The sequence below is a fragment of the Oryctolagus cuniculus genome, chromosome 4, assembly GCF_051225735.1.
Source record: "Oryctolagus cuniculus isolate XC-2025 breed Fujian yellow rabbit chromosome 4, ASM5122573v1, whole genome shotgun sequence".
Classification (NCBI taxonomy): Eukaryota; Metazoa; Chordata; class Mammalia; order Lagomorpha; family Leporidae; genus Oryctolagus; species Oryctolagus cuniculus.
Window position 1 is genome coordinate 147,720,790 of NC_142870.1, and position 21,154 is coordinate 147,741,943.

The 21,154-nt window shown below is 47.8% G+C and overlaps 1 protein-coding gene across 2 annotated transcripts in view; it reads right to left on the bottom strand.

Annotated features, from left to right (window-relative positions):
• Positions 1-15,674, bottom strand: part of LOC100345698 (inhibitor of carbonic anhydrase) — a 48,853-nt gene extending 33,179 nt beyond the window's left edge. The window contains exons 1-6 of one of the 2 annotated variants that reach the window (XM_008266203.4): positions 15,604-15,674; positions 8,771-8,943; positions 4,029-4,140; positions 3,024-3,170; positions 1,844-1,991; positions 1,100-1,155 (exon numbers count right to left, since the gene is read on the bottom strand). In XM_008266203.4, the coding sequence (XP_008264425.4) occupies positions 1,100-1,155; positions 1,844-1,991; positions 3,024-3,170; positions 4,029-4,140; positions 8,771-8,943; positions 15,604-15,646 (679 nt within the window). In that variant the 5' untranslated portion in view covers positions 15,647-15,674. The remainder of the gene's footprint in view (positions 1-1,099; positions 1,156-1,843; positions 1,992-3,023; positions 3,171-4,028; positions 4,141-8,770; positions 8,944-15,603) is intronic. The other variant, XM_089332248.1, reaches the window with a different exon arrangement.
• Between the last annotated feature and the right edge of the window lie 5,480 nt (positions 15,675-21,154).

A 21,154-nucleotide genomic window follows, 5' to 3' on the forward strand; every position in this document is an offset into this window, starting at 1 on the left:
CATGGCAATAAAGCATTTGCAACAGATTTAACTGTAGATGGGTTAAGAAGTCCTGAGCCGGCGCTGCGGCTCACTAGGCTAATCCTCCGCCTTGCGGCGCCAGCACACCGGGTTCTAGTCCCGGTCGAGGCACCGGATTCTGTCCCGGTTGCCCCTCTTCCAGGCCAGCTCTCTGCTGTGGCCAGGGAGTGCAGTGGAGGATGGCAAAAGTACTTGGGCCCTGCACCCCATGGGAGACCAGGATAAGTACCTGGCTCCTGCCATCAGATCAGTGCGGTGCGCCGGCCGCAGCGCGCTGGCCGCGGCAGCCACTGGAGGGTGAACCAACGGCAAAGGAAGACCTTTCTCTCTGTCTCTCTCTCTCACTGTCCACTCTGCCTGTCCAAAAAAAAAAAAAAAAAAAAAAAAAAAAAGAAGTCCTGAAATATTTACAATAATGTACATGTTTAAAATACCTAGGGGATATTTATCATGAAATATTCGAGAATGTGATTCAATTTGTAACTAACATTTCAATGATTAAGAGAGAATTGATTGTTATAACTTGCTTTGTCTTACGAGTTGATACGTGCTGTTTAAATGCTCAGATAATCTGGTGGATTTACAGATGTAAAAAATTGACCACTGAGCAAAGTACAGATGGCTCAACTTATGGTTTTTGACTTTTAGATGGTGCTGAAGGGATATGTATTTGCATTTTGAATTGGGTCTTTTCTCCCAGGCTACCAGTGTGGGGTCCCATCCCCTCTCCCAGGGCTGGGTGGTGACAGAGAGTCCTGCTCCCACCCAGCCCCACGGTCTCAAGGAAACCTTCTTAGACTCTGCTGTGAGCTGTGTGGCTGAGCTGGGATATTTGGGAGCTGGAGAGGAGCACATGCATTTTTGACTTGTGACATTTTCAATTTATGATGAATTTCTTGAGCTGTAACCCCATTATAAGTTCAGGAGCATGTGCAGAAATACAGATATATTTATGCAAACACTCTCTTGTGGCACTAAAGGTCTTGACACCACCTGCCCCAAGATGCAAGGGAACTTTGGAGCAAGAACCAGCTTCTGGCTCGGCCGGGGCCCGCGTGGTTCTTCCTCCAGCACTCACCGAACACCGTCATGTGCCTGACGAAGGACACGTCCCCAGCGCCGTCCTCCAGACACCTGGGCGACACAGGAGGGCAGTCAGGTCCCTCATCAGGGGCATGGGCCTCGCCTCTCTCTCAGGAAGTTCTTCTGAGGGTCTGCCTGGACCACTGGCTCCCAGGGCTCTGCCCAGGCAGTACTCTGTCCAAGAGCATCTGAGAGGTGTGACCTTGCCTGAGGGGCCTCTAAATGCCACAGCCACACCCAGGCCTGAAGCAGACAGGAGCACTGGACACTGACATCCTAGGCAACCTGGGGAGGGATGGTGCCCTAGGAAAGCAACCAAGTTTGTTCAATTTCTTTGGTTTTACAAAAAGGCTTAAAGCCTTTGACAGGGAGGACAGAGATTTTGGAGACACACCAGGTTACTTGGCTTTGTGTAGCAGCCATGTCTCCTAGAGAACACGCAATCACCAGGGTTGAGAGAGAGGGGGGTGGGGAGAGGCAAGAGCAGGTCCCTAGCCTTTGGCCCTGCTGGCTGCCCAGGCCAGTGTCTGTAGATCCTGGAGTCCCAGAGATGAGTCTGTCCTCTCAGCCCTCCCTGGCCCAGGAAGGAGCTCCACATGGATGAGCGTCCCTTGGGAGGGAGGCACACAGGCCTTGAACTTCTCACTGGCACTCTGGGGGCCCAGGGACAGGCCTTGTGTATTCCCTGTGCCTTTGTCTTCAGGCTTCAGGTTGAGGGGGACAGAGGGGTCTCACTCACTTGAAGGCACCCGAATAGCCAAAGTATGGTTCGTGGGAGGAGCATGCGCACTTGTCCTTCCCTCTCCCGGCACACAGCTCACACAGCTGGGGCAGCGTCTTTGCATCCGCACAGGGAACGCAGCTGCTGGAGAAGACCTTGGCTGCTGCTGCTCAACACAAGATGTGGACATGGGCGTGAGCGGCTGGGGCCTCTGGCTGCATGTGGGAGAGCAAGGCCCTAGCCCAGGGCCAGGAGTCTGCACCCACTTCCCAGGCTGGTCCTGCAGGAAGCCGTGTACCTAGGCCACGGGGGTGTAGCGCTGCAGGGGTGGCCGACAACATCCATGTTGGGGTGTGTGGATGGCTCCCTGTGCATTTAGGCCTCACAGTCACAGGAGGGCCCTGGACTCAAGCCCAGGAGAATGCTTCTCCAGCTTGTTGGCCACAGGGCATGAGAACAGCTGCCCTAACCTGAACCCAGATGGCAGCCCAGGCTCTAGGGCCAGGCAGGACTGTTCCTGGCCCCCAACAGCCCTCTCTCATCTCAGGATGTAGGTTCACCCCACCTCCCCTCCAGGAACCAGGGACTGTGGCAGCACTAGGGCTGCCTTCCGAGAGGGTTGGCAAGCCTCACAATGAGGTGGGGGGTGTGTCAACAGCTGCTGCACGTCTGCCCAGATAGATGTCCCTGAGTATTTGACACTGAGGTAGTGATGGCCCCAAGGAAGGGGCAGGGCATGGCCAGCACTGTGGTCCAGGCTGCAGCATGTCATCAGATCTCTGCAGCCGCCTGTCCCTGTCACAGCCAAGACAGGAGTTCTGCAGAGGCCGGCAGGGCTCAGGAAGATGCCCTTCTGCATAGCAGATTTAGCCATCATCTCAAGGGTTCACCTTGGCTCATCGTAACTGAACAAGAGATCCAGAGTATACCTCAAATCCGAGCATGGGGTCCAGCCATTCCTTCCACGCCTGTGTTGGAAGCCCTGGCCTGAGGCACAGGTGCCTGGATGCTGGCAGTGTGGCTGGATCCCTAGGAATGTGGGACTGACAGGAACATATAGAGACAGATGCATCTTTGCAGAGCCAGCTCCCACAGGCTGCTGGTGCACATACCCTCACTGCATCCTGGAGGCCATGAAACACATCTCCTTGATAGTGGTGGGGTGGCCCCAGCATACCACAAGCCCCAGATGGCTTACCTGCTGCAGAGGAGCCATGGGAAGTCAGTACTTCCACAGGGATGTTCCACAAGCCAGGGTGGCAGGACTTCTTGCCTTGCAGCTGGTTCAGCTGGAAGCTGGTGTCCCTCTTCACCATGGCCACCACATAATGGTAGGTTTGTGGTTCTGAGAAGCAACAGAGACAGGAGGGCTAAGGGAAGATGCTGCATCGTTATCAGCTGTCTTCCAGACTGAGTGCAAAGGGAAATGTAGCGGTGGGCAGGAGGGGAGGTGTCCTAGGACCTGCACCATCCCCTGGGAAGCAAGCAGAAGAGGAAATGAAGGAAGGCCCCTCACTGAAAGGAGAGAGAAGCTGACCCTTCTCGGGGCAGTGAGAGCTAGCTGGTTCTCTGCCAGTCCCCCTAGGCTGGAGGAAGTGGGGACTGCGGGGGCACCAGAGATGACAGCTCCTGGGATGTGCTCCCAGGAGAGCACGGGCTCTCAGCCCCCGGTGCTTCTCTCCCGCCTGTCACAAAGGTGAAGGAGTAAGAGGAAGGACACATGGCAGGCCCAGGGATGGCTAGGCATACAAGGTGTGCTGTGCTTACACACACTCAAGGGCCTAATGAGCAAGCGTGGGGAGGGGGTAACGTTGCCTGCTGTGTGAGGGCTTAGACTCCCTGGCAAGCTCTCCTTAAAACAGACACCAGCCCCTGTTCTGCAGCGCGTGCAGGGAAGACGTGGTCAGATCCTTGCATGTCTGCAGAGATGGGCTGCCCACTGGTGCAACCTCCATGGGGGTAGGGGCACTCCTCCCCTTGGGCGGTGGAGACTTCATGGCTGGCAACAGCAACTGCATTTCCCACCGGGATGCCCAAAGTGCAGTTACCTGGCAAGAGCCAACCTCCCAACATTAGTGACAGCTTCCTTCAATCCAAAGAGCTTAGCAACTTTGCTCCCTGCAGGTGGAACAGTGACAGAGTCCCTGACTCCCCCGTGGCTGTAGTGCCGCACCAGAGACCTGGGTCCCCAGGGAGAACTCACCGCCATCTTTTGACATATAGTATTCTATCACAATGGGTTTCAGCAAGTAGGGCTCCTGGCCTGCACTGACAATCGAATCTCCATCAACCGACACGGCATCAGCTTCATTTGCCTGGAAGAGAAGAGACCATGAATGAAGACTGTCCGTACTGAAGATGACCCCCAATCCCTCAGTGAGAGGGAAAGAGAGAGAGACAGACAGACAGACACTGCCTGGCTCCTACCTCCTCCACCTCCATTGCCCCTGCACTCAAATGACATCTGCTTAGCGAGCCTCTCCCTGGTCAGCCTCTTAAAATCTCCTGGGTGCTGGACGGTACTTTGTCTTTCTCCTTAGCCTGTATCCTACATCTGAACAAGGTTACTGTTCGCCCTCCCCATGGAATGTAAACTCCATGAAGGTGAGGACATGTTTCGTTTATGTGTTAACTTCCTGCTGAACCGCAGCACACAGCCCCGGCAAATGTTGAGCGAGTGAATAAACTGCAGAGTGTTTCCAGCTACAGGAAGCCATGCCTTGTGCTCTCACATCTGAATCCCTCTCCAGGAAGCTGTCAGTCAAGGGTTCCTTGCCTTCTGCAAGGACTAGGATCTTCACAGCCTCCCCTCAGCACTGAGGGTGGCCCATCTCCCCACCCAGAGTGGATATCGTTTCTTTCAATTCATTTCATGACACTTCAAGTATCTTGAGTTTTTCTGAATTTAGTATTGTGTTTCTATATATTGCCTCTCTTTTTCCCATTCACTTTCTAATTTAGGAATTTCATTCATATGTATATTTGTATATACCTGTACATATATATGGAGTCTTCAAAAAGTTCATGGAAAATGCATACTATGAAGCAACTGTGCATGGATTTCAAAAAGTTTTCTGCCTCAAAATACTTATTTTTCCATTCAATTTTCCCATGAGATTTTTGCCTTTGCATACATATAGTTGTATCTATGTGCGTGTGTATAGAGTTAGGACTCTATTACGTGCAGGTCGGAAACCAACTTGAAGTAACTTAAGAAAAGGAGGGCTTTGGTATAAAGATTGAAAAACCAAGAAGGCCACTCACTGGTCCCTGGGAATGCCATCAAGATCAGAAGCAACAACAATTGACACAGGGGCTGGGGTTGTGGCATACTGGGTAAGACCACTGCCTGTGATGCTGGCATCCCATAGGGGCTCTGGTTCGAGACCTGGCTGCTCCACTTCTGATCCAGCTCCTTGCTAATTCACTTGGGAAAGCAGCGGAAGATGGCCCAAGTGCTTGAGCCCCTGCACTCATGTGGGAGACCTAGAAGAAGCTCCTGGCTCCTGGCTTTGGATCATCCCAGCTCTGGCTGTTGTAGCCACTTGGGAGAGTGAATCAATAGATGGAAGATTTCTTTCTTTCTTTCTTTCTTTCTTTCTTTCTTTCTTTCTTTCTTTCTTCTCTCTCTCTCTCTCTCTCTCTCTCTCTCTCTCTCTCTCTCTCTCTTTCTCCCCCTGCCTCCCACCCTGCCTCCTGCTCTGCCTCCCTCCTTCTCTCCCTCCCTCTTTCTCTGTAACTCTGCCTATCAAATAAATAAATAAATAAATGAATCTTAAAAACAAAAACAAAAACAAAAACAACTGATATAACTCTCAGTTCATCTCTGTGGGCTTCAGCTTTATGACCACTGGTTCCAAGCTGTTCTTGCTTTTGCCCCGGTTTCCATGCTTCTATACCTGATGCCTTCTCTTCAAGTCCCATTATGAGAAAATGCAGAAAAGCAGCAACAGAGACTGCTTAGCCAGCATGAGTTGAAATCCCAACAAATCAGTGCCTCTCTCTTTCTATATGTAGCCTCATACATATGTATACACACTTTCTATATTTTTAAATATACACGCATATATGTAGATTCTAATATATAAATAAAAATTTGAGTGAATCTTTATGCTCATTACTGAATATTTCCAAATTGCTTTCCAGAAATGATATAGAAATTTATGGTATATAATGCCAATAGCAATATATATACACAATTTCACTGCAACCTACCCATAAGAAATGTTTTTATTTAAGAAATATTCTATTACTAGATATAAACTACTGCTTTAAGAATAGTTTTATTTGCATTTCTTTGACTATTAAAAAGGATGAGTTTTTTGTTCATTGTTCATTATTAGTTGTGGTTTCTTTTCTGTAATAATTTATTTACAGTTTATTCATTGAAATGACATCATTAAGTGGTTTTTACAATATGTTTTGTTATAATGTTTTTTGTATGGTTAGGACTTTTTAAAAATATTTTTTGTCATGGCTTAAAATGGCTTTTCCATTTCTAAATTTGTGTACTTTTGTGATTTATCTAGTTACATCCTGGAGCCAAGCAGGAAGTTTATCAAATAATTATCTTGATTTTTTTCCCCTGTATGGTTACCAAGTTGTTCATCCAAAGAATCTTTCCTTAGCCATTTGTTTGGAAAGCTTGCCTTCTCATACATGTATCTCAATCTACATATACCTCACCTAAATTTATTAAGCGTAAGACCCTGAAGCCTGATGTTGAACATCGGTCATAATTTGCACCAGTATCACATCATGTAGATAATTAGACAGACGCGTGAGCGCACAGAAAGCTGAGACTACGTTGGCCATGGTCTCTTCCCCATCTTGTTCGTCTGCTCCAGCAGCCTGTTCTTTGAAACACTGTTATTTGAATATGGCATAGTTTAAGGTGGGATTCATCCACCTCCTGTTACTTTGCTTTTTCTGATTATGCTTTTATGATCTCATAAGTGTGCTTTTCTTAAGGACTTCACTTTATTAATTTCCTTTTAAAGGACTGTATTTTGCCACATATTCTCACTTAGATGTGGAAGGTAAAAGATTGACCTCACAGAGTAGGTCATAGAATAGTGGTTTCCAGAGCCTGGAGGTTGAGGGAGAGAGGTGGACATGGATGCTTAACAAGCGCAGGGCTGCAGGTGGACAGACGGATCAACTTCCACAGCAGGATAACTATGGCTGACCACAACTAATGATGCATTTCAAAATAGCTAGTAGAGAGGACTTTGAATGCTCCCAACACAGAAGGATACACATTTAAGGAGATGGACATTCCAGTTGCCCTAATCTGATCACTACACACTGTCTACATGCAGTCATATAGAAATGTCACACCATATCCCAGAAATATGAACAATAATTATGTGTCAATTAAAAATAAAAGTGTATTTCACAAAAAGTCTACATTTTGATGAAAATTATACTAAATGCATTCATTGACCTTGGGAGGCTCTGCAAGTATGTGGTGTGTAGTCTTGCCATCTGGGGACACACTGTATGCTTTCATCTATTAATATTGTTCCCCTGTCACATACTTTACATGTACAGCAGTTTTGTTGGCCCTGCATGTGGTATGTTTTCAGAAATATATTTCCATCTATTGCCAAGACACTCTGGCAAAAGATCTCTGTGAGTGAGATCTCAGTGAAAAGAACAGGTCTTCAAAGAAGGAGGTACCTTTCTCTGAAGGGAGGAGAGAACCTCCACTTTGACTATGACCTTGTCTAAACAAGATAAGAGTCGGAGAACTCAAGGGGCTTCCATAGCCTTGGAAACTCATGACTGGAGCATAGGGAGATTACTGATGCCATAGACAGGAGTGTCAATTGGTAAAGTCAACAACAGGAGTCACTGTGCACTTACTCCTCATGTAGGATCTCTGTCATTAATGTGCTGTGCATTGAGATTTAATGCTATAACGAGTACTCAAATAATATATTTCACTTTGTGTTTCTATGGGGGTGCAAACTGTTGAAATCTTTACTTAATGCATACTAAACTGATCCTCTGTAAAAAAAAAAAAAAAAAAAAAAAGAAAAGAAAAGAATAGAAACTATCAACTCCCAACTTGACTCTCACTGGGATTAAACATGACAATTGGTCTGATCTGATTTCATCATCATTAAAAAAAATCATCTATTATTTTTCACTTTATGTTTCTGTGTGGGAGCAAACTGTTGAAATCCTTACTTAATGTATACTAAGCTGATCTTCTGTATATTAAGATAATCGAAAATGAATCTTGATGTGAATGGAAGGGGAGAGGGAGTGGGAAAGGGGAGGGTTGTGGGTGGGAGGGACGGTATGTGGGGGAAGCAATAGTAATCCATTATTCGTACTTTGGAAACGTATATTCATTAAATAAAAGTTAAAAAAAAAAAAAAAAAGAAATATATTTCCATCTATTATCTTAAATGTAAATGAAATCACAGCTTGGGGCTAATTTCTGCCAATTAATGACTGTTGGTATACGAAAATGATATTAACTGTGATATAGTTATGTTTTACCAAACTAATTTATTCATTAATAACTAATGACATTTATAATTCATTGTAACTAGTGACATTTCCCCTGATTCACAATACTTCCTAGACATACATTCATCTGAAAATACGGATGCTTTTGTTGGTTTCTTTCTGTTCTGTATGCCTTTTATGTCTTCTTGCACTTCTAGGAAATTCAGTAAACGGTGTTATGTAATCACAGCAGCAGCAGCAGAGCCTCTTGTGTCTCTCTGAGACTTTATAGATGCTTTGCGGCACACTGCTGGCTTCGCTTCATCAGTGAGTGCTTGCTGAGACGGACTCCTGCCGTATCGGCTGCTCAGTTGATTGTGACTTTTCCTGCTAGTGACAGCTGAGCAGCGGCCTTGTTCTCTACACAGTCCCGTATTTTAGATCTCTGACTTCCTTCTTTCTTCTCTAAACCACACGACTTACCCTAATGGCCAGGAAGCACTCCAGGTAAGAGGTTCGTCTCACGCAGCTGACAAAGGGACCATCTTCCAGAGAGACTTTCTGTATGTTGTCACGGAAAGCGGAGCACTTGGCAGTCTCATGATCTGACACAGTGCACCATCTCACGGTTCTCTCATCGTCAGCCAGACAGAGCCCTGGGGAGAGAGCCCAGATCTGTAGGACACTCACAGCACTCACCTTTCTCTGCTGGCAGAGGAGGTCACAGACCTGATCAAGGGTCAGCTGAGGCAGGCACATACCAATGGGCCTGGCTGCCTGGCTTTCATGAATTCTCGGGGTCCATTTCTCTGATTCTTCCTGTCTCCTTGGATAAATATGCCAACATCATTGTCCAAAAAGCCAAACACAGAATTAGCATATGGCACAGCAATTCCACTAGTAGGTATATATCCAAAAGAAATGAAAACAAGGACTCTAACAAACACATTACATAGCTGTTCCTAGCAGCACTATTTATAACAGCTAACAGTTGGAAACTCCACCAAAAGTGTGCATCAATGGATGAATGGGTAAACAAAATGTATTCTACCCGTACAACAGAATGAAGTAGTGCTACCTGCTGCAATGTGAATGGGTCTCAAGAATATTATGTTAAGTGAAAGAAACCAGACACAAAAGGTCAAGTATTATAGGATTCCATTTGTACAGACTATCTAGACTAGGTCAACCTATAGTGACAGAAAGTAAATTGGTGGCTGCCATGGGGGTGAGAAGGGAAAATGGGCCGGCTTCTTAGGGGTGCAGGGATTTTCTTTGGAATACTGGCCCCTAATTTTTTAAAATAAATATTACTTTGCTTATTTGAAAGGCAGACAGAGGGAGTGAGGGAGAGAGGGAGGGAGGGGAAGAGAGAGAGAGAAAGAGAGAGAAAGAGAAAGAGAGAGAGAGATTCCATTTACTGGTTCACTTTCCAAATAGCCACAATAGCCAGCACTGGGCCAGGCCAAAGTCAGGAGCCTAGAGCCCAGGAGCTCCAGGTCTCCCACATGGTGGCGGGGGCTCCAGGACATGGGCCATCTTCTGCTGCTTTTCCAGGTGCATTAGCAGGGAGCTGGATTGGAAGTGGAGTAGCTAGGACCCAAATCAGCCCTCTGACACATGAAGCTTGCGTTGCAGGCAGCTGCTTAGCTCATCACTGTGCCACAATACCTGCCTCATGAATTGTATACTTTAAAATGGTTAATGTATGTTATGTGAATGCCACCTCAAAAACACAAAATGAGGTAGGAAATTTTGGGGCTAATGATGTAATCTTTTCTCTTAACATTGACTGCTATAACCTTACATGGCACTAATTGCTCAGCCATTAAAATTGCTGCCTGCTTATTTCACTGGCATTCCAAGCTGTAGCAATTAGTGTAGATAGCACTCCAAATGTTATTTCTAAGTCTTTAGTATTTGGATACAATTTTAAGTGAGATAGAGAAGACAAAAGTTACAGTAATAACAGCTATCACTTTAAAAGTTACATTTATTTACTTTATTTGAAAAGTAGAGGGGAGAGAGAGGGAGATATATATAGAGAGAGACAGAAAGAGAATCTTCCATCCCCAAATGACTACAGAGCTGGGAATGAACCAGGCTGAAGTCAGGAGCTGAAAACTCCATTCAGATCACGGTGATGGGTGGCAGGGACCCAACTAATTGAGCCATCACTGCTGCCTCCCTGGGTCTGCATTAGCAGGAAGCTGGAAACAGGAGCAGAGCCAAGACTTGGTCGCAGACCCTCTGATATGGGACACAGAGGCCCAAACACCTCCCCCCTCCTGAGTTTTGAACAAGCCCCTATCAGCCAGTGTGCCAAGCACTTACTGCCCTGTAATTTTCACAGTGACCTATTGAAGACTTGTCCCTGTTTTAGAGATGAGACTTTAAAAAACCCCATTAGGGACATTAAATAACTTGAGATGAAACTAATATTTCAACTACCTGGATCTGTCTGAGTCCAAAACCTGTACTACTGTCTGAAACCTGTCTGAAACAGGAAATATCAAAAGATGTGGGACAGGAGACACCATGTTGTTTTAGATGGCCGCAGGCCAAAGATGGGAAGAGACAAATCGAGCTCCTCATGCCAGTCTGAAAGAGCCCTTAACTTCATCCACACAGGGAAAGAAGAGCCAGTGGGGGGGACAGAGCTGTGTGGGGCACGCCCTTGCACGGATGCCAAGGCAATGCCCTCTGTGAACATCTGTATCTCCAGTCGCCATCATGCTTACATTTGAAAGATTTGCACATAAACTTCATAAGAATGTTTCCATCATTAGTCACCATAGAGATACATATGATAGCCTCAGAAAGATTCCATGATGAGCCTATGGGAGTGGCTGCCAGTGAAAAGACCAGTACCACCTCATGCTGGCATGATAGGGAGCAGCTGAAATTCTTTTACATTGTGATAGGGATGGAAAAGGGCACAAGTACTCAAAAATATTTGGCATTTTCTTTACAAGTTCAACATGCATTTCCCACGGTGACTCAATAATCCTTCACATTTACCCAAATATTCTCTGGGGACAGCAGGTATGCTGAGAAAAAAAATAGCCAAGCAATAAAAACGGAAAACTATGTACTGTATGATTCCATTTAAGAAATCCTAGAAAAGGCAAAATGCATCTTTCTTAGTAGAAAGTGGGAATGACTGGGAAGAGATAGTGGGCAATTTGGAGGTGACAGAAGTATTCTTTTTAAAGAGTATTTGTTTGAAATGCAGAGTTGGGGCCAGGGCTGTGGCAGAGCAGGTAAAGCTGCCACCTGCAGTGTTGGCATCCCATATGGGCATTGGTTCTAGTCCCGGCTGCCCCTTTTCCAATCCAGCTCTCTGCTATGGCCTGGGAAAGCAGTAGAAGATGGCCCAAGTGCTTGGGCCCCTGCACCCATGTGAGAGACTTGGAAGAAGCACCTGGCTCCTGGCTTCGGATCTGTGGAGCTCTGACATTGTGGCCAACTGGGGAGTGAACCAGTAGAGGGAAGACCTCTCTCTTTCCCTGCCTCTCCTTCTCTCTGTGTGTAACTCTGAGTTTCAAATAAATAAATAAATCTTTAAAAAAAAATGAAAGGGAGAGTTACAGAGGGGAGAGGAAGGGAGAGATCTTCCATCCACTTGTTCACTTCCCAAATGGTGGCAACAGTCGGTGCTGGTCCAGGACAAGGTCAGGAGCTTGGAATTCCATTGAGGTCTCCCATATGGGTGGCAGGAACTTAAGAGTATCAGCTGTTATCCACTATCTTCCCAGACGCAACAGCAGGGAGCTGGATCAAAAGAAGAGTAGCTGGAACTCAAACCTGGCACTCTGATATGGGCTGCTGGTGTGGTTAAGTGACAGCTTAAGCTGCTGTACCACAATGCCAGCATCAAAAGTGTTCTTTGTTTTGTTGGTGGTAGTTAAGTGGATAGTTTTTTGTTGTTGTTCTTCTTTATTTATTTAGAAAACTTTTATTTAATAAATATAAATTTCAAAAGTACAACTTTGGGATTATAGTGGTTCTTCCCCTATAACCACCCTTCTATCCACAAACCATCTCATCTCCTACTCCCTCTCCCATCTCATTCTTCATCAAGATTCATTTTTAATTATCATTATATACAGAAGATCAACTTAGTATATACTGAATAAAGGTTTCAACAGATTGCACCCACACAGACACACAAAGTATAAAGTACTGTTTGAAGACTGGTTTTACCATTAACTTGCATAGTACAATACATTAAGGACAGAGATCCTACATGGGGAGTAAGTGCACAGTGACTCCTGTTGTTGATTTAACAATTGACACCCTTGTTTATGGCGTCAGTAATCACCCGAGGCTCTTGTTATGAGCCACCAAGGCTATGGAAGCCTCTTGAGTTCATAAACTGCAACCTTATTTAACAAGGCCATAATCAAAGTGGAAGTTCTCTCCTCCCTTCAGCGAAAGGTACTTCCTTGTTTTATGGCCTGTTCTTTCCACTGGGATCTCACTCACAGAGGTCTTTCATTTAGGTCATTTTTTGCCTCAGTGTCTTGGCTTTCCATGCCTGAGAAACTCTAATGGGCTTTATAGCCAGATCCAAATGCCTTAAGGGCTGATTCTGAGGCCAGAGTGCTGTTTAGGGCATTTGTCATTCTATGAGTCTGCTGTGTATCAAGTGGATAGTTTTATTTGCAGAAATCCATTGAACTGTATTCCAGTAAACTTAAAAGGGGTGCATTTTATATGAGCGTGACTCAAAACATTCATGGAAAGTGAAATTAAAATGTAAGTTTATTTTGGTGCAATAAAAGTGTACAAACTTGGTGGAATGTGCTGCCTTAAGAAGCAATGAGCACCTATTGCCAGGATGGTATAGGCAGAGACACACCCCTCCCCAAGAGTATCAGCCAAAGAATAATGTACATTTTTCATGAACTTTTTGAAGTCCCTCTGTATGTAAATTATACTTCAATAGAAATGATTTTAAAATGAAAGAGTATGTGTCAACAAACTCAGAGAAGATGGAGCCAAGTTGCCTGGACCAATCATGACCTTGTACTCTGGCCACGTGACAGGTTCACGAGGGGGTAATGGGAACCCATTGACCCCGGAGGGAGAAAGCTGCCAGTGGCAACATGCATAGCAAGTAAAGGAAGTTCTAAGGTCCAGGGGAGTAAGAGGCTTCAGATGCAGACCAAGGTGGAGGACAGGTTGTCTGCGCCCTTGGTTCCTGGCTCTTGCAGGGCCTACCTACCTATCACTGGAATCTCCTCTTGGCCTTTTCATCTGGAGTTACTATCTTTGGCTGTGATTTCATCATTTGCCACCAGGAGAGTTCTGGCCAGAATGGAACATCAAGTCCAGGGCCGTGAAGCAGTCAATGTGGGAGAATGGTGGCCAAAAAGGGCAGCTCTGGTCTCTGGTTTGTTAATATCTAGCCAATTGGGCAAATGAACTTTTGCTCAGCCCCTGACATGGCCAGGAGAGGAGACAGAGGAAGAACAAACAACACAAGCTCCACTCAGCAAGAATTTGGGGCAGAGACCAGAGGGCTGCACTTGGGGTTTCCTTGGGACTATGGCTGGACCAAAACAATGCTCTTCCTTCCCAGACTTCCCAGGCCCAGGAGAGCCCTGCCTGGCCCCATGTGGCAGTGCTGGGCCAGGGAGAGGCAGCCACAGCAGTCCCTGCCCTTCCTTGGAGCTGCCCTTCCATGGTTATCTCCTGTCCCCATGGAGGACAGCCTGCCCCAGACACCATGGACCCCAGTGAGACCTGACAGCCTGAGACTGTCAACAGCTGTTGGGCCAGGGAGGGCTTTTCACATGCAGGAGTTGGTTGACAGCGCACACACACACACACACACACGCACACATCAAACCAAAAGCCCTGGAAAGCCCACCTTCTCAGCACAGGGGGGGCCCCGAGGGCTTACTGCAAGATCTTAGCAGGGTCAGCTCTGTGCCCAGAGCTCTGTCTGCCACTAGGCACATTAGCTCATTTGCACAACAGCTGCGTGTTTGCTGTGACGAGGCAATTCCTAATGAAGGAATCCAGCTCAAGGAGTTCAAGGGAGAGCACGGAGGCAATGGGAGGCAGGTGGGACCTATTCTAGGGTGACTGTTTGCCCCTGCATCCCAGGGCTCCCCTGTTGCATGGTTGAAGTGGGAGGTGCCTGTCCAGTTCAGGGCTAGAAAAATGCATCTGGTTAGAAGTCAGGCATGTCTGTTGCTCCCCCCTCCTCCCCTCTCCCCCACCTCAGCTCATTAGTGACCCTGAGGTCCGACCTTTATCTGCTCTGACCTGCAAACAGGACCCACAGGCTCTGGGCAGGGGGCATACTTTTGCTAGTGCACATTGCAGCTTTGTGGGCCATACCGGCGGCCACAACTCCTCAGCTCTATTCCTGAGTGTCACTCCCCCTCTTCATGGAGGAACGACACAAGACCCTGCCTAGGCTTCATATCCGAGTCACGGCACCATTATGTCGCTCCCCGTCTTCCTGGAGGAACGACACAGGACCCTGCGCTGTTCTTTTGTCTGCTCGGCCCTCCCCGGGTTTGCTGCTGGTTCTTCCCGGGTTGGCTACTGACCCTTCCACCTCCGTGGAAGGGCGGTTCCCCCTGCCACTTTCCCCACTTCCGCGGGGGAGCGGCACACCGCCAGCCGGCTCTCTCGGGGGCTGCACAGGTGTTCCCTCAGATGTTCCTGGTGCATGTTGTCTCTCTCCTCCTTTATAGTCCTCTTCCACCAATCCCAACTCTGCTACCCACACGCCGAGTACGCTGCTCTCCTCCAATCAGGAGCAGGTCCTACAGTTTATTGGTTGAACTGGAGGCAGCTGAGTAGAAGCTGTTTCCTCCTCTCCCAGCGCCATATTGTGGGAGAGCAGATGCATAGAATAAGTCTTAATTCCAGTAACAGTCTAGTCCGAGTTGCTCCCCACACCTGAGGCCTCAGAGCAGCCAGCACAGACAATCCCGAACCCAACGGGCAGACCATGTTCCAGTAAAATGTTACCCACGGACGCTGAAAACTGCTTTTCCTACCATTTTCCTGCACAAAATACTGTCCCCTCGATTTTCTCGCCAGCCATTTAAAGAAAAGACGGCCCAGTCCGGGGCATCAGGCCCCGATGGACTGGTTGGTTTGTGAAACCCTGTCCTGGCCCAAAATGTCAGTTGCCCCCGTGGTGCCCTTGGCTCAGCCAGACATTAGGCTGCCTCCCCTGGAACATATCGGCCCACAGGCGGAGCTGCTTGGCCGGCCACAGGCCCCCTTCCATTTGCTGAAGCACCTCAGAGGCCTGCCGCGCCCGGCCGCCGGCGGCGCGCACTCACCCAAGGCCCCCACGCACAGTAGGACGCAGGCCGGGAGCCTCATCTCCGCTGCGGGCGCGCGTCACCCACGCGGCTCCCGCGGCTCGGCCCTCCGCTTTACCCCGGGGATGGCCTGGGTCCGCCTCCTCCTGGGTGGCGATCGCCACGCCCCCACCTTCCGCAGGCCGCAGGTGCTGCCGGATGGACCTCTGCTGCAGGGCGAGCCCTGCTCCCGGGGCCCAGGCTTGCAACCTCCGGACCTTTCTCTAGTCAGTCTCACTCCGGACTAATGGGGGGCTGTCCATAGGGAGAAACCCGCGCGCCCAGACAACGCTCAAACCCCAGCTACGGGTTTTCAATTCCTTCTCCCCAAAGCTCCCCGCAAGCGACCTGCGCCACGCCCCAACCTCGCCCCGCGCCCCTCCCCCGCCCCCACTGCTGGGAGAGGTTTGGGTCTGCCAGGAACAATGCTCAGAAAGGTATGGTTCTCATTCTCTTTCACGGCAAACCTCTGGCGGCTCACGATGGGTGTGGGAGGCCCACACTGGCGCGCGAGTGACCGTGTGTTTCTTCCGACTGTTAAATAAACCCTGTTCCTATTTGCCCACCTTACTAGTCTCTGCTGAGGCAAGAACCCAGATTGAACGTTCATATGCTCCTGCCCTCCTCAGTGGGATTCAGTGTGTAGTTTCGTGCCGTGGCTTCTTTCGCGTGAAATTCGCGTGCATTGCTGTGTGCCCGCCCTTCCGCCCATCTTGGTGTTGCACAGTCCACGTGGTGTATGCCGCACACCACGGTCTTCTTTCCTCCTGATGGGTAGAGCTGCTAGTGTTACTGGACAAAATGATCAGGCCCTTGCTGCTCGCTGCTAGACACGGAGCAGAGTGTGTCAGAGAGAAGAGCCGATTTCAAGAAGCAGCAGTCTTGGGGAAAGCGTGATCTCTGGATCCAAAATGTGCCCTTTCTGCCCAGTGAGTCAGAAAAAAGGGTTTTAAAGGGAAAGGGTGGCTGCAGGTGGAGGCAGGAGAAATAATGGGTGCAGTCCATTGACAACCAAGCAGATTTTTTTTTTTGACAGGCAGAGTGGACAGTGAGAGAGAGAGACAGAGAGAAAGGTGTTCCTTTTGCCGTTGGTTCACCCTCCAATGGCCGCCGCGGCCGGCGCACCGCGCTGATCCGATGGCAGGAGCCAGGTGCTTTTCCTGGTCTCCCATGGGGTGCAGGGCCCAAGCACTTTTGCCATCCTCCACTGCACTCCCTGGCCACAGCAGAGGGCTGGCCTGGAAGAGGGGCAACCGGGACAGAATCCGGCGCCCCTAGCGGGACTAGAACCCGGTGTGCCGGCGCCGCTAGGCGGAGGATTAGCCTAGTGAGCCGTGGCGCCGGCCTGACAACCAAGCAGATTTTCAGGTCTGTTATGAGGATGGTCCTGGTGGCGGCCTCTTGATAATGGTGCTTAGCAGTCTGCAGGTGGAGGCCGCATGCGCTCTCCACAGCTGGGTGTGAGATCTGCCTTTCCAGGTCATCTTTCAGTAGGCTCTGAGGTCCCCATGCAAACGTTCACTACTCGCAGGTCGTCTATGCCACCAGCAGTTGGTCCTTGTCAGCCAAAACACGGAAAGGGAGGAGAATGCAATCATCAGGTTACAAATTCCCAACTATCAGTTTTCCATGCCATAGCTACGGATAGACACATCCACTTCCTTCTGCTACCTGCAGATGATTGGGAGTGGAGTGGGGATTTTTGGAATGGAAACTTTGACATGGTGAAGGACATCCTTCTGGCTCTCCTCCTTCATTGTTCAGCTTTGTTAGAGAGGGCCAATTAGTACAATACTGGATATAAATAATGGTACAGAAAAGGGAAGTTTTCTATAAGTTGTCATTGCTCAAAATATTTGCTGGCCTTTTGTTTCAGTTACAACTAATCATATTAAGGAAGTTCTTTCCTTGGTTGCCTATATGTCGCTCCCCGTCTTCGTGGAGGAATGACACAGGACCCTGCGCTGTTCTTTCGTCTGCTCGGCCCTCCCCGGGTTTGCTGCTGGTTCTTCCCGGGTTGGCTACTGACCCTTCCACCTCCGTGGAAGGGCGGTTCCCCCTGCCACATTCCCCACTTCCGCGGGGGAGCGGCACACCGCCAGCCGGCTCTCTCGGGGGCTGCACAGGTGTTCCCTCAGATAGATGTTCCCCTTAGATGTTCCTGGTGCATGTTGTCTCTCTCCTCCTTTATAGTCCTCCTCTGCCAATCCCAACTCGGCTGCCCACACACCGAGTACTCTCCTCCAATCAGGAGCAGGATCAGCTCCTGGAGGTCAGCACTCAAGTTGGCAAGAGGCAGCTGCGTAGAAGCTGTTTTCTTCTCTCCCAGCGCCATATTGTGGGAGAGCAGATGCATAGAATAAGTCTTAATTCCAGTAACTCAGTCCAGTCCGGGTTGCTCCCCACACCTATACTTTTTTTTTTTTTTTTTTTTTGACAGGCAGAGTTAGACAGTGAGAGAGAGAGAGACAGAGAGAAAGGTCCTCCTTCCATTGGTTCACTCCCCAAATGGCAGCTAGTTGTCTATACTTTTTAAAAACCATGAATTGGTGTTGAATTGTATCCAGTTCTGTTTTCTGCATCTATTGGGATAACTGGATGAGTCCTGTATCTTTTTATGGGAACTACTCTAATTGATTTTTTAAAAATTTATTTGACAAATAGAGTTATAGACAGTGAGAGAGAGAGAGAAAGGTCTTCCTTCCATTGGTTCACTCCCCAAATGGCCGCTACAGCTGGCGCTGTGCTGATCTGAAGCCAGGAGCCAGGTGCTTCCTCCTGGTCTCCCATGCGGGTGCAGGGCCCAAGCACTTGGGCCATCCTCCACTGCCCTCCTGGACCACAGCAGAGAACGAGACTGGAAGAAGAGCAACTGGGACTAGAACTCAGCGCCCATATGGGATGCAGGCGCCGCAGGCAGAGGACTAGCCAAATGAGCCATGGTGCCGGCCCTCTAATTGATTTTTTAAATGTTAAGCTACTATTACATTTCTGACATAAATCCTTAGATATAATGCTTTTTATATATTGCTGAACTTCAATTTATAATATTTTGTTTGGGACTTTATTTTGCATCTACTTGCATGCATTTTTTGCATCAAAGTAAATGTAACTGTTAATTTGTTAATTATCTTTTTCATGAACCTTTTGAAGTACCCTTGTATTTTCATGAAAGAAATAATTTAGCAATTTTCCTTCATTTGAATTTCTCTGTAAGTTTGGGTTCAAGGTTATGCCAGCTCGTAAAATGAATTGAGAAATACTGCCTCGTACCTTATTCCCTGGGAGACACTGCAGGTATCTAGAATTTTATATGTGGAAAGGTTTTCAATAACAGATTGTTTCTTTTAATAGCTCGAGAAATATTCAGATTTTGTGATTCTTTAAGTTTCAGTACTAATAGCTCTTGTTGATGTAAAATCATTCATGAGATTACGTTCTGACATTTTTAATGTGTGAATGGTTCTTTTTTAAATTAAAGATTTGTTTATTTGAGAGGCAGAATTACAAACAGAGAGAGAGGTCTTCCATCCATTGGTTTACTCCCCCAGATGGCTGCAATGGCTGGACCTGAGCTGATCTGAAGCCAGAAGCCAGGAATTTCTTCCAGGTCTCCCATGTGCGTGCAGGGACTTAAGCACTTGGGCCATCCTCCACTGCTTTTCCAGGCCACCAGCAAGGAGATGGATCAGAAGAGGAGCAGCCAGGACTTCAACTGGTGCCTACATGGGACACTGGTGCCACAGGTGGAGGCCGAACCTACTACACTAAAATGCCAGCCCCACGTGAATGATTCTTACTGTAATCTTATAATATTGGTAATTTAAAGGATTTCTTTCTTTATCCATTTCTTTTTTATTTATTTGAAAGGCAGAGTGACAGAGAAAGAGAGCTTTCATTTGTTGGTTCACCCCCCAAATGCCCACGACAGCCAGGGCTCCAGGCCGAAGCCAGGAGCACAAAGCTCCGTCCCAGCCCCTCACATGGGTGGTTGGGAACCATGTGCTTGAGCCATCATTGCCTGCCTCCCAGGGTACACAGTAGCAGGAATGCTGAGCTCAGAAGCGGAGGAACTGAGGCACTTAGATATGGGGTGCGGGCATCCTGAGCAGCGTCTTAATTGCTGCCCACCACACCTGCCCAGCATTTTTTTTCTGATGTGTTGTATAACCTCTTGGTTATTCAGTTCAAAATATATTCCAGTTTTCCTTGTGATTTCTTAGTCAACTCATGGTTTGTTTAGAAATGCATTGCTTAATTAGCCTGTGGGCCAACAGAATCACAAGGAGCTTTCAAAGGAGGAGGAGGGCAGCAGGCCCGTTAGTGTCTCAGTGATGCGATGTGGGAAAGACACTGCACTTGCTGGCTTCCCCGTAGAAGGTGCAGGCATGCCAAGAACTGTGGGCAGCTCTGAAGCTGGAAAAGCTTCTTCCAAAGGGCTTCTAGAAAGCAACATAGCCCTGCTGTCGTATTTCTTTCTTTCTTTCTTTCTTTCTTAAGATTTATTTTACTTATTTGAATGGCAAGGGAGGGGAGAGACACAGAGAAAGAGATCTTCCATCTGCTGGTTGGGGCTGAGCCAGGCCACAGCCAGGAACGGAACTCCAACTGGGTCTTCCATATTGGGTGTCAGAGGTGCATCTTGGACCATCTTCTGAGGCCTTTCTAGATGCATTACCAGGGAGCTGGATTGGAAACAGAACAGCTAGACCTGAACTGATGCTCTACGTGGCATGCTGGGATTGCAGGCAGCAGCTTAACCTGCTGCTAAGCCATGATGCTGCTGTCTTGACTTTAGCCCGCTAAGACCCATTACTGACCTTCAACAGTAGCTTGTGGTAATGTGTTATAGGAAACCAGGAAGCTGATGCACCTGGAGTATTTACCAATGTGCAAGGTCCGGCATTATTTTTCCTAGCTGCTCCTCCATGGAACATCAGCTTGTGCCAGGGATCTGAAGAACACTGGCCCCTTGTCAACCTGCCTTCTCATTGTGATCTTTCCAGCCTGACGTGCCCATGAACTCTGCAGGTTTCTCTGTAATCCAGACAGCCCCCTGCCTCTGTCCTGGCTCTTCCTCCTCTTATTGATGTCTGAATGACAATAGAATCTAACAGGGCAGATATGACGTTTTTCTTTTTTCTTTCTTTTTTTTTTAACTTTTATTTAATGAATATAAATTTCCAAAGTACAGCTTATGGATTACAATGGCTTCCCCCCCCACAAACACTTCCCTCACACCTGCAACCCTCCCCTCTCCCGCTCCCTCTCCCCTTCCATTCACATCAAGATTCATTTTCAATTATCTTTATATACAGAAGATCGATTTAGTACATATTAAGTAAAGATTTTAACAGTTAGCACCCACACAGAAACACAAAGTGTAAAATACTGTTTGAGTACTAGTTATAGCATTAAATCTCAATGTACAGCACATTTAGGACAGAGATCCTACATGAGGAGTAAGTGCACAGTGACTCCTGTTGTTGACTTAACAAATTGACACTCTTGTTTATGGCATCAGTAATCA